The 26,439-nt window shown below is 38.9% G+C and overlaps 2 protein-coding genes across 2 annotated transcripts in view; one reads left to right on the forward strand and one right to left on the reverse strand.

The window, feature by feature from the left end:
* Positions 1–26,439, reverse strand: part of LOC127371851 (zinc finger protein 679-like) — a 395,275-nt gene that overhangs the window by 110,602 nt on the left and 258,234 nt on the right. The window lies entirely within an intron of this gene.
* The window catches only part of LOC127371835 (copine-9-like), a 150,697-nt gene that overhangs the window by 24,985 nt on the left and 99,273 nt on the right, over positions 1–26,439 (forward strand). Inside the window, 2 exon segments of the mRNA XM_051414999.1 lie at positions 8,552–8,598; positions 25,370–25,473. Of these exon segments, the coding sequence (XP_051270959.1) occupies positions 8,552–8,598; positions 25,370–25,473 (151 nt within the window).

Raw genomic sequence — 26,439 nt, forward strand, 5'->3', positions numbered from 1 at the left:
TTGTATATTTTAAGCACCATTGCACCAAGACAAATTCCTTGTATGTGTGAAAACCTACATGGCAATAAATCTGATTCTGATTCTGAGGCTGATAGAATTGTTATTAATTTTGCAGGTATTTAGTCATAAACGAAAGTATTGGGCAAATTAAAAGATGAAAAGTCAGAATATCACCAATATTCTTAGATTTAATTGTGAATGTGACACAAAACAAACCTCTCTACCAATTCCTTTTCAATCTATCCAGTAGAATAGCTAATAGATATTTCACTAAAAAACAAAACTGTGAACTTCAGGGGATCACCAAAGTCATCAGTATTCATCCTCTGGTATATGTCTGTACTAAATATCACTGCAGTCTAATAGTTAATCTAATAGTTGTTGTGATGTTTCAGTCTGGACTACAGTGGTGGACCATCTGACATTGTCGTCCTTATAGAGTGGCCACTATCTGTGCATTGTTTATATTTTAATTAGTCAACTAAAATAACCACAAATGCTATATTACAATATGTACTGAAATAGACATTTAAGTCAATAATTTCAAACAGACCTTCAGGATAGTGAAGAGGCCCTTTCCCTGTTGCTTTAGTAGTAGCTAAGTCCGTTATAACCACAAGCTAACTTACAGGTTTTCAAATCTGTCTTTCCATATATTATTTGTAGTAAACTGGCTAAAAATGCAAGCTGTGATCATCCAGTAAGCCTGATTAGCTTAGACAGTTAGTGTCTATCTGAAAACATCTGGTTTAGTTAACTGGGTGTGCAGGAAGAGATGGCAATGCTGGGAGTCCCCCGGGAGCTGAGTTACAGTAATGAACCACTGATTTAAGTGGCCACAGTTATGGTTTAACACCTACAACCTCAAACTGGTGCACATAACACTTCCAAAATAAAGCAAACATTTAGACTTTTGTTTGCAGCTTTTAAAACCAACTGAGATCTGTTTGATGTAACATCTCACATTTCACACTTCTGAAAGCTGAGAAGTGTGGTGTGCGTCCTTACAGTACCTTAATCTCACAGCCCCGTAACAAACTCTTACAAGTATATCTTTGTGATAGAATCCTAATTATCTCCAGTCTGTAGGTCTGGATCTGGTCCATGGGCTGCAGATAAGAGACAGTGCATCTTGCTTAACAATGCCAATGTTGCTTCATACACAAGAAGAAAAAAGGCAAATGTCACCTGTGATCAGCTGTTTCCAAACATTTATCACAGTGGTTTCAGAGGGTTTTATGGAAATAAAGTCAGTGACAGGCAGGCAGGAAGGAGATTTTCTACTGTGGCTATCAGGCAGGATTAAGGATATTTTATAATATGCTGATGTTCATTCATGGAGCCATTAAATTAAAGATTTCGACAATTATCTGGTTCACATGCTGCCTCTTAACTCAGTTTTAGGATTAAAATCATCTTTATGCATCCTTTTAGAGGTGTTATTACCTTACAAAGGTATACCCACCGCAGACAAAAAACATGGAAGATTATAACCATATTCTATAATAAATAATCAGCTATAAAATAAGAATGTTAAATAGTATGTGAAATGAAAGATCAGGAAGACAAGACAAGATTTTGGATAGAACTAGGAAACAAAATAATATCCACATTGCAGAAGCTGCAATTATTTGATGATGGTGTGACAGACAGCATTATAATGAAGTACTGTAGTGCTGCAGAGATGGCCTGGCCTATAGTAATACGTTACTGGGTTTAACTACAGTTCGGTTCCGACAGTAGGCTAAAGAAATCCCATTCCACAGTCAGCCAGCAGGCCAGGTGTCCTTTATTGACACGTCCAATAGATTAGTCTTTCTTCCGGGGCTGGGCGGAGGTGGAGAACCATGATGGAGGGTAATGATTGTGTCAGAGGGGTCCTGAACTTCAAACCCTTCCTCCCCACCGGGGCTAAAGAGGGAAGCTGGACTCACCGTGGCCACGATGCCCCCTCAGCACTTTCATGTCCCTGGTCAGAGTCCTCAGTGTGACCCAGGCGCCCAGCCGTGACAGGACGGGGTCGATACATTCTGATAATGTCACGCAGCATTGACAGCTACTGATAAATGACTGAACCCGGTCACCAGAGAGATCCTGTAGAAACTGATGCAGTCAATAAATGGTAACGTTCTGTACCGATTCCTTACAGAGTGACTGACTGATAACTGACTTCATGTAAGAGGTCACATTCTGTTTGATTGGGGGCAAATGGACATCTGGTTCCTCATAATTTGGCACTTAGTCGTGTTACCCTGCCAGAATGGGCTGTTTCTGAGTTTAAAGTAAGTTCCATAAGCATGCATTATAAATATGTAGGACCCATTAGCAGCAGATATACCCTATACACAGTAGCATCAGACACACATGAAATGTTTAATGTCATGTAATTAATCATACAGTTGGCCCATGAATTGTTCAGTGTCTCTCGATTAACAGTGTTAATTTTGTAATGCTAATTAGCATAGACTCATAATTTGTGCCAATAATAGTAACTCAATGTAAAGTAAATTAACTGATATTTTTTTTGTGCTTGTTTAATTATTCAGACAGAAATCCTTCCTGAAACTTTAAAATGAAAAATCGTTCAGTTGAGTCAGAACACCTGTGTGGACACTCAGCGTCTCAGCAGAGAAAGAAAGGAAAGAATGGAGGGTTCAGCTTGTGGTTATGAAATAAATTCATAGACTGAAATATTGATCAGAGAAGTGTTGATTTTGGTAGTCATATTGATGTTGGAAATGCCTTTCATAATGCAGTCTAATATTAAATAAGGATTTATGTGTAATAGGGTTTATTAGTCTGGCTTGCTCGATTTATGGTTGCACTTTGTAGCTCTGTCACGAGCTGATCTGGTATTTGTGTACATTTTTTCTTTTGTTTTCTTTAAAGGTTATTAATCCAACTTTACTCTACTAGGAACATTAGGACCCCAATAGAAACATTTTTGTGTTGTCCTTGACATTTTGAGTATTTGATGCAGTATGTGACCTAGTCTGTATATATAGTATATTTTATATGTCAAATAAATCAAATCAAAGCAAAAAAAGGGCAGAACATAATGGTAAAAACATCATATTGTGCTTATTTTAACAGATACCGCAATATGATTCACGATTAGTGGAAAAGATCGTTTTTGCTCGTAAAATCATGGTGATGTGACATTTGTTGGGGTCTGTACCAGACAAATATGTTTTCTTACAAAAACAAGAACTAGATTTTAACTTTATCAATTGCAGCTTCTGTGAAAAGTGGAGCAGATTGAAAAAAAAGCAGGAAAGAGGAGCAAGTTGTCCTGAGAGTCCTTTGAAGTTAACCAGGCTGCTTTTCAAATTTGGTCAGGAGCTGAACCTTTTAAAACTTAACAAGCACTTTAGAATAATATCCACCTTGAACTGTCTGATATCACTTCCATGAGGCTGTTCTCAGCAGACAGATCACAGCCAGTGAACTTGCTGAGATCGCATCAAACTGCTTGTTGAACCTCTGTCACATTTAATCATTCATTCATACTCTTTTACAAGTAGCTTTATAAACCTAAAAACTTGTGTTTATGCTACCAATCATTAAGTAAGTTGTAATTAAAAACATTTGATTGTAGAGGAAAAGGTAATTCCCCTAACTCAATGTAGCACCTTTGCTGAACATAATTTCATTAGAAGTTGCCATAACTCAAAAAGACTGATGCAAACTGTTGTGTTCATTTATTTGTGTTAATCCAAAACATTTGTTTTTAGAGTACACACAGCACAAATGGTTTGGATGGGTTTAATACCGGGAATTCCGTTTTCTGTGATTAAAGCCAAAATAACAACCCCTCTCAAATGGAAAATGGCTAACATGATATCAGACTGAATAATGAAGTGAAATCACAATTTCAGGCTCGCTCTCTTTGACTTTGTATTCAAATCAGCTTGACTGGCAGCTTTATATTGGAAGTCTATATTCACTCTCTCTAGTTTAATAGAGGTCACAAACAAGTTCACATTAGCTCTCATTTCGAAGTGGGCCGAGTTGCACTTTCCCTCCTTTATAGACAAGGAAGAAGAAATGATGACTGTTGCATACACATCCTGTTTAATAGTGACCCAGAGGATACCCTGATAGTTGACCAGGCCCCTCTTTCTCTGAGAAAAGCTTCCTCCTAAACTGTCCGTGCAGCGAGTGTGGATGCCTGTGTTTACAGTCTCTGCTGGCTGAGTGCAGCTTGGCCTGCATCTCTGTGGAAATGCCTGTGAGATTAGATTTCTGATTCCAGCTATCATCCGCTCACATCCTTTAGGCGGGCAGCGCTGACCAGGCAGAGCTCCCCGTTGAGGGGTTCCTTCTCACATCGATAATCCATCACACAAATCTTTGCTTCCACGCTAAAAAGTCCCAAACCACCATCAATTGACTGCTGCTTTGAAGTTTAGCACAGAAATATAGAATCTCAGCTTTTAAGAATTCTCCTCCATGAGTTTGGTTTCTGCATTCAAATTGGTGCTATTAGATTTTTTTTTAAAAACCATTACATTTACCTCCTTCACTTGGCACTTGCTGGTCTTTTCTCTCCTCAAATTAACTGGCCTTTCTGGTCTTTTATGTGAATATAACTGAATCCCACTGAACGCAAAAAAGAAGAGAAGAATTCCAGCCTTTGGAGTATAAAAGGTCTCTAAGGGCAGTCCAGCCTGTCCTATTATTTGCATATTTAAAAGTACAATTAGCAACCTCAAGCAACCAAAATGCACAAACAAAACTAGTCGCATTAAGCCATTTTGCCATCTTTTTATTTTCAAATTTCCATCTTTCTCCAAATTTCAAATGTTAAGTCGCACTGTTATCCCGTGGAGGTTGTAGACCATTTTCTTTATAGAATAATGTTTAGCCACACTGTTTTGACACACTCTTCAAAACCAGGATTAGGTAATAAAGTATGACCCACCTTAAATTTAATTTCAGTTGATATTGTGCTTACCATATTCCCATTTTCAGACAGTTACAATTAACTAAAGCTCCAGTGTGTAACATTTAGGAGGATCTAAGAGAGAAAGATTGTATTATTGTTTATTGTTGTGTCTCAGTCCCAGGGCATCAAATACACTGCTGGGACGCTGGGAATGAGACTCAACAATCAACTATCTTTCTTGTCTCTGATTGGTTGTTTTCATTCAGGCCCGGTGGATTCTTGCAAATACCATTAGGAGCTCTAGGAGGAGCCAGAGGAACCTGATTGTTTCACAGATTTTCTGTCTCATGTACTACTGTTATTTTTTATAAAAGTTACCTACTGCAGCTTTAATTACAACTAATCTTTCAACAAGATATCACTAAAAATGTGCTCTATTAAACAGAGATAATCCATATTAATAACTCTGTCCATCCATGTTCTATACCCTCTGATTCTCTTGAACAGCCATGACTACAGAGAGGCCTGATGTCACTTTATATAGGCTAATATTCCTCAAACTTCCCCACAGTGCCAACATGTAACATTCATTGACAACATACATCAGACACACCTACACACACACACACACACACACACACACACACACACACACACACACACACACACACACACACACACACACACACAGCCTGGTCAGTATCCATAAATGCTTCACTCACTCTCTTTCTACCAAATGGAATCAGTTAGCCAACCGTCCCTAAACTCTCGCCCTCTTGCTTCTTTCTCTCTGTTTCGGTATTTATTAATTTAGCTTGACCCTGTTTTTTCCTGGAAAAGAAGTGAGTGGAAAAGTTCCTCATTTGAAGAGGAGAGCAGAGAGAATTGGGGTGTTCGGGTCCCTGCAGTGGCTGGGTAATCGTGGTCAACTGACCTTCTATCCTGCTGATGCAGAAATGCGTTCTCTGCACTGCCTGCCATTACCATGCTCTGCTTTGATGGGGAGGAAGAGAAGAGAGGGGAGAATGAGAATGTTCAGGGGAACAGATAGGAGAGGAGGAGAAAAAGTAAGTGGAGGAGTGGAAGGAGAGGAGAGAAGGAGGAGAAGGATGAGAGGAAGAGAAGAGGGGGAGGCGAGGAGAGAGGAAGAGAAGAGAGGGGAAAAGAGGTGTGGTGCAGGATAGACATATCAGGTGAGTAGGAGATGAGTGGAGCAATGAATGGAGGGAGATAAGACAAGGGCAGATAAAGGAGGAGGAGGAAAGGTAGGATAAAGAGGATGAAAAGGAGTAGATTGCAAGGAGTGGTAGAAGAGTAGAAGGAGAGGAGAACAGGTGGAGGATAGTGGACAGAAGGAGAGAGCCACTGTATGCCATTTTCTGTCGGTCTCGTTTGATCTGTTTCAAGACAGATCTGATAGATTCCCACTGTACAGACTGCACCATATTCTCACTGTTCTCCTTCCTAAAACTAAGTTTAGACCAGGAGCAGTAGGAGGGTGGCAGCAGGAGGAGGAAGAGGAGCAGTTTTTAATGGAAGTGATGCACTGCTTTTAAACTTGAAGCCTGAAGAGTCCCTGAGTGTTTGGAGCCAACTGAGCTGTCAGCTCAAACACAGCAGCCAGCCCGATGCTGAAAGCTCCTAACTGCGTGCGTTTGTGTGTGTGTGTGCGTGTGTGTGTGCTGTATGGTCCCAACATGCTGCTCCTGCATGCTTTATAACCTCTCTTTTTAAAGTTGCATTCCTTGTTTTGTGTAATTTAGTCGGATGGTGCTAAGAACTGTTTGTGCATAGAACTGCAGTTGTTGTCTTAGTACTTTGTGCAATGACAATAAAGTTGAATCTAATCTTAAAACTGCCTTAAAAAAAAATCAGTCATTCAGTATATATTTTCTACTGATGAAATTTCTATGTCAGTAAGTTTATATACTATATACTGCTGTTTCCTATATCTCCCTCTTGTTGTCAGCTGCTCCTGTCAGGGTTTGCCACAGCAGGTCATTTGCTTCAATCTCTTTCGGTCCCCTGCGTCTTCCTCTGTCGCGCCTGCATGTCCTCCCTCGCCTCATCTATAAACCTCCTCTTCGGCCTCCCTCTTTCCTGGCATCTTCAGCATCCTCCCAATATACTCTTCTCTCCTCCGCACACATCCAATCTCTCCTCCCTCGCTTTGTCTTTGAACTGTCTAACTTAGGCTGTCCCTCTAATGTACTTACTTCTAATCCTATCCGTCCTCCCAACGATGGTCTTCAACTCTGCCTCCTCCGGCTTCACCTCCTGTCTTTTCATCAGTCCCACTGCAAAGATTGTTGGTCGCACTACCATCTTGTGAACCTTCCCTTTCACTCTTGATGGTACCCTTCTGTCACAAATCACGGCCATCAACTGCAGACGTTTTGGAGATTCACCCCAAAATCTGGTCCTTGGTTGAAGTTTGGCTCGTTTCTCGGATAATGTCACCCATCCATCTTGCCTGAACTGCTCGCAAATCGTAACCATATGCAGTGCTTTAATTGGACAAAAAAAAAAAAAGCTAACTCTAATTCTTTGGTTTTTTATCCTTTTAACACAAAATTTTCTGTGCTTTTTCTAGGCGTTAAGCTTTATGTGGCCACAGTCTGGCCTTTATTGGGATGGGTGGTGGCGTGCTTATATACCTGTGTCCAGATCAGCCAACAGTGAAATTCAACTGCAATAGCCGGGTTTTAACCAGTTTACTATTACTAAGCATATTCATGTAGAATTCAAATACCTTACACTAGTTACTCTTTCTAATCTTTCTGTAAACTCAACTATACTGTATTTGCCATACAGATATTGTAGAAAGTCAGGATTTCAAAATTGTCGGTGAACAAAATCCGAGGTTTGGCAGGATGTCAGTTGGATTGCACTGCCCATGCTAACACAAATGAGTTCATACAAAGTAAAAATGTAAAATGCATCAAGTGTTTAGAAGAGCAAGCTTTTATGAAGTGGTAGTGTCGTACTTTACTGTAGAAACTAATGAAGGCAAATGCAGAAAGTTCCAGAAAGCAGGATTTTTTTTATTTTCTGATATGTTTGCAGCTACTAAAAATCTGCTTTGCAAATGATTTGTGAGGAAGGAAATACATTCAGCACTAAACTTCAGGGCACCTTTAAGGTTTTGTAATGGTTTCACTCACTGTCAAGTCCACAATTTTCTTCATATAGACAATTTTGTTTTTAATAAATGTGTCACATTCCTGCAACAAAGCACTGGAAGGGATGTATTATCTGTTTTGTAGCTACATCTTTGATGTTGGTTCTCCATAGTTTTTCAATACCTCAGGCATTCAATAACTTAATTTCAATTATTATTTAAATTGTTGCCTGTAGGCACAATCAAACTTTAATCTTTTGTTTTTACAACTCTCATTCATATCCCATGGATACAGAATCGTATGTCTCCTACAAAATAGAATTGTGCATTTTTAAATATTTATGCATTTGTGAATTGTTTATTATATAGCTATCCTAGCTTTATTGTAGGTACTAGTCATTTTCAATATTATAAGAAAACTTCAAGAGGAGCAGGTGATCATCAAAGGAAGGGCAGGCAATTTAGTTATCAGCATTCGTGAAGTGTGATTGCCTTGAAAGTGCAGAAGTAATTCTAAAACATATATTTGTTTCTCTTCTCAGTGGTGGTGTTGTATGTGCAAGGCCTGGGGACCAAGGAGTGGAGAGAGGTAGGTGAAACTGTGGTTTTGTTTTCAGATGCAGAACTCTTGGACTCAACCTCTCAGTTTTTAAAGATCAGAAAGTTTGTTTTGCTGAAAGTTCAGTTGGCAACTGATAAAAAGTAAGGTAGTCCTGACAGTCTCCCATAGATAGACTTGCTATCTTACCAAAAACAGTGAGCACAATCACCTCTTTTTCACAGCAGTGGTCTGCAGCAGAGGTGGCAAAAGTTCACACAATCTTTGCTCAAGTAAAAGTACACATACTCTAGAAAAGGCAAAAGTACTGATTCAACTTCCTTACTCAAGTAAAGGTGAAGTACAGCCTCTGGCATGTACTTAAAGTATAAAAGTAAAAAGTACTCTCTTAGTTTCTGTGAGGGACATTTCTACCAGCTGTTTCTCCCCAAAGAACTGTTGATGTTGCGCATTTCCCATAATTTGAGACCATCATCATAAAAATCCACACAGAGGTTGTAGTTTTTCACATTTCATATATATATATATATATATATATATATATATATATATATATATATAAATGAACTGGAGTAGAATTTATTTAGATATTTAATATAACTAAATATTGGTTTGAGCAGCTACAGTAAAGTTTACAACAGCAAAGTTAAAAGTATAATATCTGTAAATCAAAAATATAAACTCAATAATATCTCACTGTAAAATCAAAAATGTCAGGGCTGCAACAATACCTGCCATCAGAACTGTTCATAAACAATAAACAAAGGAGCTAATTAGGCGGGTAAAAAAATATTGATATAGTTGAGTATCGCAATATTAATTATATTATTATATCAAAAACACTATCATTAGCTATTTTAGTTAAAAGTTTACATGCAAATATTTGTGGCGGTAGTTTATTTTGTGTTGTGTTTAAACCCCCAGTCTGTAGACAGCAGATGCTACAGGCATTCTGATGAATGAAAATGCATATTTCACTATTTGGATTGCATAAGGAAGTAGCTTTTTACTCAGATGTTATGCATATTGTAGTTATTTAGTTTTCCTTAGATTAGATTAAAAATTGCAATATATCGCCTTGCTTACAGTATTGCAATATATTTTGAATTGTAACCCTTGCATGCGTATTGTATCGCTAGATTCTTGCCAATACACAATGTCAAAATGATCACTTACATCTACAGTCTAAACAAAGTAATACACTTGGCTCTTTTGAGAAATGGATTTTGTGTTTTATTTTATGATTGATTTTAAATTCATAAACTGCTCTTTTAAATGCTTTTGGAGTTTTACTGAGTGTGTGTTGGACAGCAAAAGTAGCAGGAAGATTCTGAAGGCACTGATGAAATGAAACACAGGCACTCAACAAAATGGCAAAAAAAAAAAAATCTTAGGAAACAAAGCCAAGGTTGAAAATAACAGCAATCCTTTAAAAAGCCTTTGTTATTCTCAGCACATTTGTAACAACCCCAAATGTAAAAAATGTCTTGTGCTCTCCTCCAGTAAGGTCAGGACTAAAGAGAGTCTAGGCAGGCGTGGGGCAAGATGTCCTATGATGGTCACACTGATCAGAGTGTTTTATGGCAAACAGAAAGTAATAAAAACTAAGCCCTTCTGTGAAGGCTGAGCAGCCAAATATAGGAATTCATAAATTGGAAAATCATGCGAGACGTATTGGGAGGTTGGCCCTGGAACACTGTGGTTGTGTAAACATATAGAAAACCTCATACATCTCTCTCCTCTCTGCCTCAGTGTCTCTTACTCTCTGTTTTGCAGTAATTTGTGCTTTGTGCTATCAAAGAAAATCAGCCTCACCTCAGTGGGGATCCAAACACATACACATAGATCTCAGTGAGCCTCAATCAGTCTCACAGGGAGAGGACGCTTTCAGCAGAGCTGTATACACACACACACACACACACACACACACACACACACACACACACACACACACACACACACACACACACACACACTATAAAGCAGTGGTCGATGCCCCCATAGAGCAGTATGGATCAGTTTGCAGTTTGCATGTCACTGTGATCCTGACCGGCAGCCAGCGTCACAAATGAACACGAACACTGAGTTGTTTTAAACATGTTGAAGGCAGATTATTCTGCGGCTTCCTGCAGCAGAAGAGAACGAGACAGATAGAGAATGATTTGCTGTTTGTCTGAGCTTGAATTTATGTTTTAAGGTATGCTTTCTGAAAAAAAATCTGACAAATGTGCATGATTGCACACAGAAAAAGAATAATTGTGAAAAAACATAATTATAATGATGTTATTTTGATCAGACCTTTGTGTCTCATGAGTTGTGCACGTCGTCCTGAAAAGTGTTGTAGTCAGAGGAAATATTTTTAATCACCTAAATGTTGAATAGAAGATGGAGCTGTCTGTGATAATTGGCTGATACTAATTGGCCCTGTACTGATGATAAGTCAGTATTGGTAATTAACCAATTATAAATACAGATACACTTGAGTGTGGCAATATTTTGTTGAGTGAATGATTCTCAAAAACATAGATAAATAAAAAAATTAAAATGCAGATCCCATTGTTCTGGTTGCATAAACTCAAATTGGATGCATTCTGTATGATGGTTCTTTAAACTATGACAGTTTTGCCTACAGTATCACAATATATCGCAATATATTAGATCGCAACCCCTGTATCATGATACGTATTTTATCACCAGATTCTTGCTAATATACAGTCCTAATGATAACCCCTAATATGAACACAGCTGATCAAAGACACGCCGAAAGGGGCTCTTTTGTTCACTGTGTTTTTAATTTGGGTGTTACTGTTAATCTTAAAGTTTATAATTATAAAGGAGTATGGGTAGACCTGCTCTACATGAAAAGTGCCCTGTTCTGTCATACAATTGAATTGACTCGTGTTGATGGAACATAAAATCGTTTTGTTCACTTCTTACAAGGCAAGGCCTTTGTTTAACGATTGACAAGTAATGACAGAGAAAACCAATTTCCTTTGAGTGTTAATCTTTATTATCGTTCTTGCTCACTCTCTTTCTACAAATAATAAATAAGAAATGACAAAGTAAAGTATATATTGGCAGATGAATCAGTCATTGTAAAAAATACATCTTGAAAACTGAACAAAAACATTTAAACATCCATCCACCCATTCATACATGGCTGCCTATCCTGTGTAGGGTCATGGAGTAATTTGAAGATAAAGAAAGGCTACGTCATGTTAAAAACTGGATGTAGTGTCATGAATGCAAAGTAATATACACCAATCAGCCAGAACATTGTGATAACCAGATAATCAGTGTTATTCACTTCACCTGTCAGTGCTCACAATGTTATGGCTGATCGGTGTATATAGTAATTGATTATGCATTTTTTAAACATAAAATAATTCTCAAAATTAAGAAAGGTCTATTGCACAAAACCCATTATTATATAAGTCAATCACAGTTCAGTCAAAGGCATTAAGGAACTGACTGTTTTTGGCAAATGATTATACGGTTATATTAGTCAGAAAAAGACCTCATTAGAATGAGCCGTTTTCATCTATAGAGGGAGCAGGTCCGTCAGATATATCCCGTTACCTTGTACTCCTCAATCTAAATCTGTCCAGTCTAAATGTTAACCAGCTAACTTTTTCTTTGTCAGTAGGTTCAATTAGCTCCTCAGCTGTTACAGCTGCTAGTTACTGGGTGTAATTATTTAGTAACTCATAATCTGTATATAAGAACTAGTTTGTGTCGTGCAACCCGGTTTAAATTAGTGAAGTACACCCACATTATAGTTGAGCTACATTTAAATGTAAAAGCAGCTGGTGCACCTGGCTATAGTTACATTTTAGTCAATGCATTGGTGACACTTAAAGCATATGTGTGTGTATGGCAGACAGTCCTTGTTACTGCCACTTTCAAATCAAAGTTTTTAAAATTACAATAAAATCATGTTTAATCATTGTTTCATCTGAAATACTCTCCAGCTGGTATTCATACTTTGCACGTGACGTCACAACTACTAGCTGGCGGGCAAGAACATCGTTCTCCAGCAACGAAACCCAGTAAACTAATCAAGGACGTCGCCAGTTTTACTTTACAAAAGTATATATATATATATTTATATATATATATATATATACATCATATGTACGTGATTTGATATGATATGATGAGAAGAAGAATACATGTTACAGTACACACGTTACTGTTGTACTGTGTCTACTTACTTACAGTTACTATGGTACAGTTATTACTACTACATTAACGTTACAACCTAACAGATTGCTAACAGGATTAAAGGCATTTCACTGCCCCAGCTGCTCTTGTCTGTTGTCTGATGCTATGTGGAGTGGATGAGCAGGTAGGCTACAATGTTTGACATCCTGTTAGCCATATATGATACAGTCTAGTATAAGGTTTTTTTAAACTAACGTTACTTATCAAGCTGTCATTAACCGGCAGGCAGGGTGTACATATTCGGATGAAGACTTCATCACACGACGGAGCAGATGTCACTTTGTGTATAGCTACAAACATGCAAACGTTAGCAAACGTTAGCGGGTAACGTTAGCTACCTAACTAGTAACACTCCCGTTAGCTTTGATTATGAAGATATTCCTGTTCTTCACCTCCCATACGACAGCGCTGTTAACCCATCCACTCTTGAAGAAAAGATAGCTATCCGTACTTTTGTAGGCTTTCATTTTTTGTGCGGTGTAAGGTGACGGATATATGTAAATATATGTTTCTTGCCCGCCAGGTAACCATGGTAACCACGTGACTGCAAAGTATGAATTTTCAAGAAACCAGCGAGCCTGGCCGACAACAACCAATTAAAGCCAAGACAGATATAAAGATGCTTTAGGTTGGAGGCTTGAAAATAGTTGATTGTTGAGTCTCATTCCCAGGGCATCAAATAGAAATTAGCCTAGAAATGAGACTCAGCTATCAACTATCAATTGTCTTCTTAGTTCTGATTGGTTGTTTTCACTTAGGCCCGGTGGATTCTTGCAAATGCCATTAGGAGCACTAAGAGGAGCCAGAGGAACCAGATTGTTTCACAGATTATCTGTCTCATGTTCTACTGTCATGAAATAGTGAAAGTTAGAAGATAAAAATGACAAAAGATATTTTTCTAAAAAAATGACCTACTGCAGCTTTAATGTCACTCTGTACAGTATATGTTTGTTGTAGGGAGAAATATGTAAAGCCTAGTCATTATTACAGCCTCTGTAATCCTCCTTCACTGTACATCATTTTTGTTGTTCTTTTTAATGAAATTTCCAGTCATAATTCCTTATCGCTTTCTGTGTCGCAGGGTTTACTATTTCTAAAACTGGTCCCTGCCGTGCTCACAGAGGCAGTACACCTTTTTAAACTTCAGTGTGAGTTGCTGGGGAAATATTGCGTTGCTCGGAGCGATAGTGCAGTAATCCTATCACAGATTTAGAAACTGTGCAGGATAAACTCTCAATCCTCCATCTAAGCAAAGACATCACAGTTGAAAAATATCATAAAATGCCTCTCGCTTCTGTGAAAAGATAAAAGTTTATCTGAGAGCATCCGAAACTTTAATTTCCTTACTGCCTCTCTATCTCAGCAGCGAGCCAAAGCTTTTCTCCTCTTACCTTGGAATTTCCGGGGCATTTTGCCGTTGATAACAGCAGAAACAGAGGCACATGGTTTGGCTGTGAATGTAGTTTCCGCTGCTCTTTATTTTTATAAATCTGGACTGATTGAAGAGCAGTGGAGCTTTCTTCAGGCTTGGGTTGCCAGGTTGGAGTGCAGCCACAGTTGGAGATCTTCCATATGGTTCCAGGTCCCACTCAGCTGCCCACTTCCTCCTCTAGCAGTCTCGTTGGATGGTAGTATAGCTGTCTGTCAGTGTGCAAAAGGAAACAAGCAGCCTCCCCGTGATGTGAGTATTGTCACCGGCTTGTAGTGCGTAGGCTGTCTGAACACATTGGCAGATTTGGCTCGAGGCAGTTTTTGATGCAATTAGCAGAAATCTAATTCTCACACTAATGTGGAGAGAAAAATAATTACAGCTCTGCCAAAAACAAACTATCTCGTTTTTTTTTTTTTGGATGACAGGGAAGCAACTGCACAGAAAACGTACTAAACAAAAGGAGAGGCTGTCTAAAACAGAGCTTATTAAAATATACTTCTTGTCAGTGTGTGTTTGTGTGTGTGTGTGTTAGAGAGACAGGGAGACAACTCATATTCCATTATATGAAACCATTCTCCAACTATACCTTTCGCCTCGGCCAGTGTTGAGCTTGTTGCCCAAAACATGTAATATAGTAGGCCTACTCCTTTCTCTTCACTCATTTCAGATGTGATTTAACTTGTTAGTTTGTGGCAGCAGTAGCAGAATTCCATCTGCTTCACCTCCAAAATAGGCCATTTCAAACTTTTCTCTTTCTGAAAATCAACATCAGTTAGTCACTGGTTAGGGCAACTCCTTCTTCTCATTAAAAATTGTAAATATAGCTATATCTTTTGTTTATAAATGTCACAGAGGTGACTGATTATAAGGAAGGGAAATCAGGGCTTGGAAATTCAATGTCAGATTGGTTGTAGATTGTGTATAATTAGTGTTTAATTATCTCCTGTACTTGTCACTTGTTTAGTAAATGATGGTCCCATTTACAGTAAAATAGACCATAAAGAAGGGTATGCTTTAGGGCGTGGCTACCTTATGATTGACAGGTCATTCTCAGTGAGTCTGTCCAGCTCAACGCACCAAACTCAGATCAAACTGTCAAACAGTGCTGATCAGATATGGATCCAGATTCTGTCACTGTGTAGACTATTTCTCTCCTAAATCTGTTTCAGAAACATATTTTAGTGTACTGTTTATCTGTAATGTAAGATGGTGTGTGACCAGGCAAGCCACCATTGTTTCCTGCTCCAGACAATTCAACCAAGTTGAAACTAAGCCCAACCCAACTCGCAGTATGTCACTGGTGCTGGTTGCGATGACAGCCATAATGCCAAACTCGAGGCTTCAAAACAGTACTGCACAAACCAATGGGTGACATCACGGTAGGTTCACACTTAGAAATATGTTTACAGGAAGGCAGGTACAGGTCGGTAACAGACGCTCAAACATAAAAGCACAAATCCAGAAACCAACAATATAACTCGGACAAACTAAGAAGGGGTGAATGAAAATAGGCTGGTTAAATATCTGGAGGACTGAAGAGACAAGTGGGGACAGGTCCAGAGATGGGGAAAGTTAGAAAAGTCCGAAGACATCTTGTGGATGGGAACAGAATGGAAGTAGCAGGAATGCTACTTGTTACTGGGGAAAAAGCACAGAGCTGGCCTGGGGCATGCAAACTAAGCAGCTGCTCAGGGGCTCGTAGCCACCAGGGTACCCAAACAAACTCAAAATGTAAACTCTCTGTGGGCTCCTCTGTTCATTTCTGTCATAACTAAAATATTTAAAGCTCTATAATCAATATTTTGTATTACAAATGAATCAAATGACTTACGTAAAACTGCTTGTTTGTATGGATAAACCCACAGAGAATTACCATCCTGAGAACTATCACTCTGAATTCAAGAAGTCAGAATGTACCTAATTTGGGTCAATATAGCACCAATGCGATCCATGCGACTGACATCCATGGGTAGAAAACTATCCAAGAAAAGGGATTATTTACCAAACAAAAATGTAGTATAGTTGCAAACTGTTATGAAGTACTCTTAGTCACTATTTGTAATTGATTGCTATTTAATAATATGTATACCCTTTTCAATGTCACATGGTGATTAGTTTGTTAACAGTAATATTAAAGGTGCACTGCAGAACCTTTGCACAAAAAGAGTTTGCTATAGTTTATTACAGTCAGTGCTCAGTACAAAACTCACAGTTCAAATAACAACAACACACAAAAATACTCAGTTTGAGACATACAACTGTTGGCCAACCAATATAAATTTAAGTGACCCCTTCTGTGCGTCTAATAGACAAGCTCTGTGATTCTCTGACAACTCCAGAGGAGGTAGTGGTGGATGAAAGGGTTAAACAAAGGACTTTCACCCAGGAGACAATGATTTGTGTCCCGTGTAAAACTGTGTGATTAGGATACTCATAAAAATGTACTTGTTCCAACATGTTGTTCCATGTTTGCAACATAAAAGGTTTATCTAAATCAGTAAATTAGAAGTTTTATCTTGCAACCATGCATTCATTTAAGTGGTGACGATAGGTCAGCTGAATTACTTTTCAGGCTGTACTTGGTAACATTAAGGAAAGGATCATGTTTTGGGTTAAAAGAATAATAAGTCAAGGGGCACCCTGGTAGCTCACCTCTTAGAACGCAAGCCCCATGTACTACGACTGAGTCCTTACTGCAGCGGCCATGGTTTAATTTCAACCTGTGGCCCTTTGCTGCATGTCATCCCAACTCTCTCAGGTGCAAATAGCATTGTTGGCTATACAGACACCTGGGCACTAATTGCATCTGCCTGCTTAGAGCCCCCAGAATTCTTGGTCTGACCCAGGAAAAGTAATAAGTTTTACTACCACCAGACACTGCTGTCTCCGTCTCTTGCTTCATTAGCTCATTTCTGACCGTCTAACCTGTTCCCCCGGGAGGCTCACACAGCCACACTAACCTACTTTTTCAACAACTTCTGGGGAATAACAATAATAATGATCCTATCCCCATTTCAACTGACATTTTGTGTCCACATTGTGGGTGTTAAATGTATTTCTGTGAAACTGCTCTGTTGGGACAAACTGTCTCTTTCTCGCTGTCCTCCTTTCTCTCTGTCTACTATCTCCTTGTAGACAGTTCATTTAAGATGCAGCAGACTCAACTAGAGAGAAAAGCTGCCCTGATTGCCTCAATGCTGCCAGACTGTTTTCCTGCTCACAGTACAGCACTGCTTGGAGGCACGCACGCACACATACGCAATTTAATGCATTGTCTTGTGCCGGAAGCCCCGAAGCTTCGCTTAACTCTTGAGCCACAGAGAGAATGGGTCTCTTGAAATAAGTAGATGCTCCTCTGCTACTGTGTTGCATCATTTTTGACTGAACGTGACGCAACCCAGCAGCATGCTTCCACAGGCAATCTGTATTTTTGTTCATTACTTTGCAGCAGCCTGCCGTTGGTATCTCATAGTGTAATCCAGGTACACACAGATCACTGTGTGCAATGGGGGTGTCCCTTTTTCCTTTAGATTAGTAATTGCTAAAATCTTTCCCTGTTGCTTTTACATGACTGCAGGGGTTCGGCTGAAAGTGATCATATTATCTTTGTTTATGTGATGTTAATTTAGATATGTCTGTTTGGGGAACACATTAACATGAATTGTTCTGCATTTTGGGAAATACGTTTATTTGCTTTCTTTCTGAGAGTGAGAGAAGGTCGATATGCATCTGTCAATCCTGTGCGTTTAATCCAAAACTGGAGTCAAGATGTGTTTAGACTATATCTTAATATAATGTCTGGAGATGGGGGGAAAGAGCCTGCCTCCATCCCAGGTGAAAACAAAAGTCTTACAGAACTTCTAAACCTCCCATTCGAAGTGGGTAGGAGAAACAACGGCTGCAAAATTCAGAAAAAAAACGCGATAGGTCCTGTCTGAAGCCAGTGTTTCATTTGTCCCTTCTGGGCTACTGTGGAAACATGGAGGACCCCATGCAAGGCTACTTGCGGCACCTGTAGATAAAAACAGCTCATTCTAAGGTAACTAGGTAAAACAAAAAATCTTATTTGGAGCTTTAACAGCTAGTGTTTTAATATCCTTTTTCTCTCTAAGCTCCTTTTCTATTAATATTATGACATCATACATTTACAAAGATGGGTAATTAATTATATGGACAGTTGAGTCATTAAAATAGTATGTCGGAAACATAAATTATACAACTTGGGTATTTATATCTTCATATCATCAACATTGAGGTAATAGCTTGTGACTATGAAAATCACTTCAGAGACAACAACACAGAATATGGAAGCAAATGTGTGTAAAGTGCACTTCACAGGAGCTGTTTAGCTCCACAAAACTGCAACACAAGTAACAAAGCCAGCCTTGCAGTAACAGTAGTAGTTTCAAGAAACAGTATCATTTGTTATCTGACTTTCAGCAGCCTTCTGCTTGAATTTGTATATTTCAGACTGAGGAAAGAGTCTCGTTTGTGTCTTGTTTATGATAGCCCATTAGATAGAAGATGTCTAAGTGGTACAGTTGTTTCACCTTTACTGCAATTTTGACTTCTCTTGTCAGTGCTTACTGTTTACGTGAATAATGATGTGATCGGCCGTTTTCTTATTTTGCTTTACCTTGTGTTTCTGGCTGCTAGAATGACACTTAGTGTATTTCTTCCTTCTAATTTCACTGTAAAAGAATGCCAGCAAAAGCATTTGGCTTTCCAGTGCCAAATTCCTCTTAGTCACACCACCTTCTGTTAAATTTACAAATTTGTAATTGTTCCTGAGAAAATGCGAGGCAGAGCCAAAGAAAAAGCCAACACACAGTAGACTGACCATCATACTTAGTTCAATCTGGTTATTAAATTAATATTTTGGGAAATTAACTTATTTACTTTCTTAAAAAATAAAAAAGCAAGAGTTAAAAATGAATCTTCTGTTGTATGTAGGTATAAGTGGCACCAGCGTGTGGTCAGTCTAGCTTAGCATAAAGACTAGAAGCAGGTGGAAACAGCTGACCTGGCTCTGTCCATAGTTTATAACACCATTACATCTAAACCTGACTAATTATCTTGTTTGTTTTAGTCCAATCACAACAGTTTGTGGTTATGTGCTAGACTTATTCCATGATAAACACTTTATCCATGCAGGCACAGTGGTATCAAACCTGGCAGCGCCGATGTAACAACATAACTTTTAGAAGCTGCCAAGAAATAGTGAAATAGTTCCAACACGTACCTCCCCCTAAAACCACAGGCCGACTTACAATTAAATTACTTTAACTGAATTAAAGAAACAAGGTACAAAATGTTCTTTAGTGAACTTTAATGAAGGTGTTGGTAGGAATATTTGTACACCTTGGACAGAGCCAGGCCAGCCTGTTTCTGCTTCCAGTCTTAGCTAGCTCCAGTTCTGCAACACACAGGCATGAAGCGATCTTCTCATCTCATGCTTGCAGAGCTGACTGTGACAAGGTTAGCCGAGACTGTAAGTAGTTACCACAGGTTCAAGGACGCATTTGGTGGCAAATGAAGAGCAGAGACAAGGACATCCTTGTCCGCTTTTGTCTATTTTGTCTAAAATAAATGACACATTTTCAAAAAGAAAAATGATGAATTCCGATTGTAAATGTGCCGTCGTTATTACTGTACACTGCTTTTTGAATCTTGCTCGAGCCTGCTCCCGCAAGCATTCTGACCGGTCACTCCTGCCCAATAGAGATTTCTTCTCCTGTCACGCAGGTGAAAAGATATTATGTATGTCAGTCAGATTTATGTCAGTAACAACTGAGAAGTGTGTCCAAATGCCAAACTTTCCTTGTTTTGCTGTTGTTTTTTAAAAAACCCGTTTTAATCTTCCTCTTACTTGTTGACTCTGTCTCCATCCGTCTGATGGGCGCAAAATAAATCCTGGGACCAACAGTTTTTTTTTTTAACCGCTCCTGCCTGCAGAAGTAAAAAAATATTGGGTCCCGTAGGACCCCCCTGGATCCCAATTACAATGCAGCCCTCTTGTGTATAGCAACAGTACTGAAAGGAGGATGGAGCTTAGCCAATTGTCAAACAACTGCACTGTAACTAGAAGAGTTGGTGTAGTGCTTAATAATTTCATGCAACAAGCTGCCGACTATATGCTCTTCTGAACTCCCCACAGTGCTGTGTGGTTTGTAAAACAGACAAAGGAGAATAGTAGCAGAAAAAGCAGCTCATATATTCCTCTTCAATGATCCCTCTGGGGTCTTCCTGTTGAATGGTCCTACATCCAAGGCCACAGTCCTGCTCATTAGCCTCTGTGCTGCCCTTCCTGCCCTACTGAACCAATCTGTGCTAACTGTAGATCTCACCAATGCTTAGAAGAGCTCCACTTCCCTTGCACAGATCAAAACCGACTGTATGCACACATTCTGGCCTCAAAGGAGGACCCTATCTTCAGCATAGCTTCATTTAATAACGCACATATTGCTGCCTGAAGGTAAGAACCGCAGACTGCACCGTTTGGATGTCACAGTAGTGAGCATTTGCTGCACAGAAAGAAGGTGCTGGCTTTAAATCCTGGCACCGGATTTCCCGTGGGTGCTCCAGTTTCATCCCTAAGACCAAAGACATGCATATCAGGGGAGAGGGGAGCTCTAAATTGCTGGGATACGCTCCAGTCACCCATGACCCTGTGTAGGAATACTGCAGTAAGCATGAAAAACGGATGGTTCTCTTCTCCTGTGCAGTTCAGCATTTCTCATTTCCTTTGAAAATGACAGTTTATACGGTCAGTGCTGAAGGTTTGTTGAGTGTTTTGTATTTTCATATTAGCTATTTTTATTACACCATGCTATCAGTGTGTGACAGCGAGAGTGGCGCTGCAAGTGCTTTTTAGTTTTGTTTTGCCTTGGACTTTACCTCTCAGGCTAAATATAAGTCTTATTATAACCAATCTACCGTGTGTAGAAACATCAAATTGCTATCTTTTGCAGACCAATCAGCTAGAGTTAATGTGTTGTGTCCTGGGCCACAATCATAGCTCACTAAAGACATTGCTCATGGTGTGACTAGTCACAGTAGGAGAAGCACTGGTGTTGCTAATAACCTTAACAATGGCTGGGTCCCAACAAGCCCTAGTGGGCCAGCATGAACAATACATGCACTCTGTCACATATGTTCATGAAGTTTAGCCATTATTAATATTATTTATTACTATACATGTTGTATAGTATATAGTATATGTTAAAGATTTCAAAATGTTTTCTTTGATAAAGGAACATTGAAAACTGCAAAATGTTCAAACTTCTTCTGTCGACCTTATCTGACTGTCTTTGCTGTTTTTTATTTTAATGCAAAATTTGATCAGGGTAAAAAGTTATACAATCAAATCTATGTTTATTTTACGCTTATGTATTTTATTTATTGTCTCTTGTTTTTCCCTGCTTTCTGCTTTCCTCTTTCAAAGTATGAAACAAAACAAAACAAAAGCCAAAAACAACAGTGACAGCTTTTTGGCACCATTTCTGAACAATGTACTCCTCTGCAGGAGTTCTTGTTTTATATTTGTATTTATGGGCAGCAGGCAGTGTGGTCTTCCCGCATGCTGCTGTCACTGCTTGATCAAAAGATGGTGATGCAACAGTGAGCCAAAAGAGGTTTGCCCCCCTTCACCCACTCCAGGCTCTTAAACCCAGCGGGAATACGATGAGCCTCTGTCTGTCCCGTCCCTTCGGGCATGTCAGGGCCCTTCCACTGTGAAGCCACGGAAAACAGTTAATAAGGAAAATATGAAACAAAAGGTTCTGTTTTAAGGATCAGTGGGGCTTCACTGCTGGGTGTTTTGGCAGCTGTCAGCAGAGCGGCGGTGGCAGGAAGTCTTTAGGTTTCTGTCCATGTAAGCAACAAGCCACTTCAGCTTGCCCCAGAACTGTTATTGTGACAGAGAGGAGGCTTTCTCATTGTCTTTACTGTACAATACAGTATGTGGGTGTTTCCACCTGGCATTAACATACTGGTGTGGTGATATGTCATCTGAATAAACCATATCTCAATGTTTACTCCTGATGCCCCATGTTAAAAGAAATGCATCCTAAGTGCCCTCTTGGATCCCCCTATTGTAGATAAAACACAATATAGTGCCCTCTAGAGTTCTAATCCTAATTCTGACTAACCTGTAAATGCAACACAACTTTGTGTGTGCTTGTGCTTTTTTTTCCCGCCCTGCCCCTCAAACAGCCAGAGTGCGCCTCTAGTGCAAACCATTCATTATCTCTCCACTGGCTTTTATCAGCACGTGATTTGAAACTGTGTAGTACACAGCTGTATCTTATCTTCAATCAGACAATTATAATAACTATAATGCTAAACTCACCTGCGGCTGCCTTGTAATAAACAACAAAAAACTCATCATTATTGGTACAGTACACTATGATTAAAACATGAGGCTTAATAAATTTGTTACAATTTTAGTGATTGATTGCATCTATTGACATCATGCCTTTGCCTCTTGTGACAGTCTGTCTAACTCTGAAAGCTGCAGCGGCTGCTGAGAAAGTGTTAGGACCTTTGACTGAAAGCCAACCAAAGAAATTAATACCTGATGGAGAAGATTCTCTTGTCTGTACCCTATGGAGTTTGACTGATGGAAGAGAGCAGGAACAGGGCTGGGGTTGGCACCAGGGGTTATAGGTATTTGCCAGATCGATAGCTCATCACTGTCACCTGTCAGAGAGCATGATTGTCTTGTGAGTGGAGGAATGAGTGTGTGATTGGAGGCTACAGCAATCAACGGGGGATTCACCTATGTGAGAGGATGCTATGTTCATCACAGAATGACAGGATATGTTAACAAATGACTGTCCTACTCTCAAAGATGCTATAGAATATCATATAATGCATTCCAAAATAGGTGTCAAAAGTAACAATGTGTGAATTATACCAATACGTTCAGTTTGAGCAGTCAAGGATTCTGCTAAATCAGATAAATATCCTCTTTCATATATTGTTTATTTTACAATCTCAAGATGATACTTTTATATTCAGTTGCTATGAGTATTTAATGGCATTTAGCAATGAAGTTTCAGGTTGCTACTAACTGAACACCACTTGTATCTGTAATTGATGACCAGGGAATGAGAATGGATTGTAGAAGAAGAAACTACAGTAGCCACGAAACTCACGAAAAACTCAATAGGCCCTAAAAAAGCCAACACGTAGTTTGTCCATTCTGGGCTTTTTTAGAAACATGACAGACTCCATGGAAGGCGACCAGCACTTTTAACTGAGATTATAAATCCAAGTTAAAGCTACCTGCAAATACATATTTTGATGCCCAACAAAGTCTAAACTCTGCACAATAATCTATGAAATATAGTTGACTACCAGCAGTACCTGCATAGTTTTATGAAATCAGGATAGGAACTTTAGTGTACTTTGATGTTAACCTGTCCAACTTCTCCTCGCTAACTTGGGGCAACATTAACATTAAATGGTAAGCACACTGTTATGAACAGCAAAAGACAAGAGCAAATTGAACACAAAGGTACGAAAACACCAAAGCAATTGTTAACTTCAGCTGGAACAGGTTCACAGTATTAGTACAGAAATAGTAAGAGTTAAGCTTTATTTATTCATGAAGTCTCATTAAGATCAAGATCTCTTTTAAAGTTCTGTGTCACACAAAGTCGTAATCTCTCTCTCTCTCTCTCTCACACACACACACACACACACACACACACACACACACACACACACTAATTAAAACCATTACAAATATTATTACAAACGTCAGCAAGTAGAACTTTAAAGTCTCCCAGTGGAATGTGTGTCTCTGACTTCAGTAGTCAGATCCTTAGAAATTGGTATTCCCTAGTTCAGAGTTTGTATGAGGAACATTTAAAGCTGCAGTGACCTATACCTTTGATATCAAAGTCAAAGTCAAAGTCAGCTTTATTGTCAATTACTTCACATGCACCAGACATATAAAGTAATCGAGAGGACGCTTCTCACTCTCCCACAGTGAAACAGATAAAGTGCACAGGCACAACAGACAAGACATATTCCTAATACTAAAAAGTAAACATTCAATTTCACAACAGAGAAGACATTTACTAATGCTAAAAAGATGAAAAAAAGATAAAATAAACAATAAACAATAACATTTACAATATACAATACTTATGGTGTGCAACAATACTTATGGTAGTGCAAAAAAAAGGCAGTTGGTAATGGCAGCAAAAAAATTATTTAAAATTCTGTAAGATATGTTTGAACATTGACGGTGCAAAAAGATATATTAAAAGATAAAGATATATTTGAACAGTGCAAAAAGAACATTCAGTATGGTGCATAAAAATGCATCGCTATACAGTTGTCATGAACAGGGTAAATAACTTTAGAGAACAAAAGTGTTTTTTCTACCAGGCTGTAAATATGTTTATTTCTGCTGTAAAGTTGGGGATTTTAATATGGGGGCTTATGGAGATTGACTCACATCTGTAGCCGGCCTCACAATTTTTGGAACTTCTGCACTGGCTTTATTTTTCAGCCGTGCAGGTTGCCGTTTGGACTGACCAGATTTGAATTATTGCCACTGAGAATTATTGTACGGATACATTCTTTTATTCAAAAATATTTTTGTTCAGGTATTATGTATATGAAATTATGCATATATGTATGTACTGTATATATATATTTCACAATCTATAGTGGCCCCTGTGACACTAATACTTTTCTAATTTCAGCCCATTATACCTTTTATCAAATAATTATGTTGATCAAGGGTAATATCCAGTCTTTGTCAGTTCTACCGTATTCCTTCAACAAATGATCAGGATGAATTGGCTCAAAGAAGTCATCATTTGTTATCTTGATATAATGACATATTAATTAAATTTTTTTATTTTTTAAAAAGGAAACCCCGCCCCCAAAAAAATTAAATGACTAATCTAATAGTTTGAGCATTGCCTTGATCAGGTTACGACTTATACATTTACAGTCTGTCACTTTCTTTCAAATGTTTGCTGCATGGTTAAGAACTTGTAAACCCACAAAAACACTACAGGAATTACCCTCCTACAGTGTTTGTTGCTGTTCCCTCTGACTAAACGTACAGATTGATCAGCATGGTGTTGACTTTGTCTTGCTCTTTGTTTCTCTTTCCTTCAGTTTGGTCGGACAGAAGTAATCGATAACACGCTGAACCCCGACTTTGTGAGGAAGTTCGTCCTTGATTTCTTCTTTGAAGAGAAGCAGAACCTTCGCTTTGATGTGTAAGTGGGAACATCTCCGCCTTTTCCCTCTACAGCACCGCTGTCTCTTCCCTTTGTTATACCAGGGAATGACTTCAATCAAGCCTCCTCTTATTTTGGCCTGCTGACTCATACCCACTAGGTTTCGAAGGCTCCAGTCAAAGCTGATTACCATAAAAGCATTTGGACTGGATGACTCTCATCAAATTGTTAGACAGTAAATCAGCAGTATCAAACAAACAACAAATGTATCTTTCTGCGTCCCCACTGAAAACTAGAGAAAATAAAGTAAATGTTGAAAAATTCTACCCTAAATATCATTCCAGCTGTAAAGTCAATCAATTTTATCATTGTCAGTGAAAAGGATAGCCATCAACTTTCTTTTAAACCTTTTGAAGATTTTTCAGACTTGTTAGCATTGACATTCCTAGTAACAAGTTCAGAAAATATAACAACTTAAATCCCTATCAATTTCAGGCTTAAATGAACAACTTCTGGCTAGCCCACCCACTTTTTTTCAGTTTAAACACCACCCATGAATAGTTTAATCCCCGCCCATTCTGAGTACAGATACAACTGCAGACCATTCAGTTGGTCGAACAGATACAGATATAGATAATGGTGTACTCACTCCTCTGTAGCTGCCAGTAGTTCCTCATAAGACGCTGATTGTTCTGACCACTGTGAACACAAGCACATAGCTTGAAGACTGGCAAGATGGATTCTTGTGTGATTTTGTGATATTGTCGTCTCTTAGCTTCTGGTAGCTATTTGTGGCTATATTAAATACAATGGTCTGCTGACATAAATGTTGTAATCCACGTGACCCATCAAACTTTATGAAACAGGTGTGAACACACGCAGAAACAATCAGCATCTTCTTAAATTTCTTCATTAGTTTACTCTGAAATCCTGCAGTCCTCAAAAGATTTTATGGGTCAGGGGAAATAAATGATCACAGCTTGCCTCTCCCCCATTTCCACACTG

The sequence above is a fragment of the Dicentrarchus labrax genome, unplaced genomic scaffold (genome assembly GCF_905237075.1).
Source record: "Dicentrarchus labrax unplaced genomic scaffold, dlabrax2021, whole genome shotgun sequence".
NCBI lineage: Eukaryota > Metazoa > Chordata > Actinopteri > Moronidae > Dicentrarchus > Dicentrarchus labrax.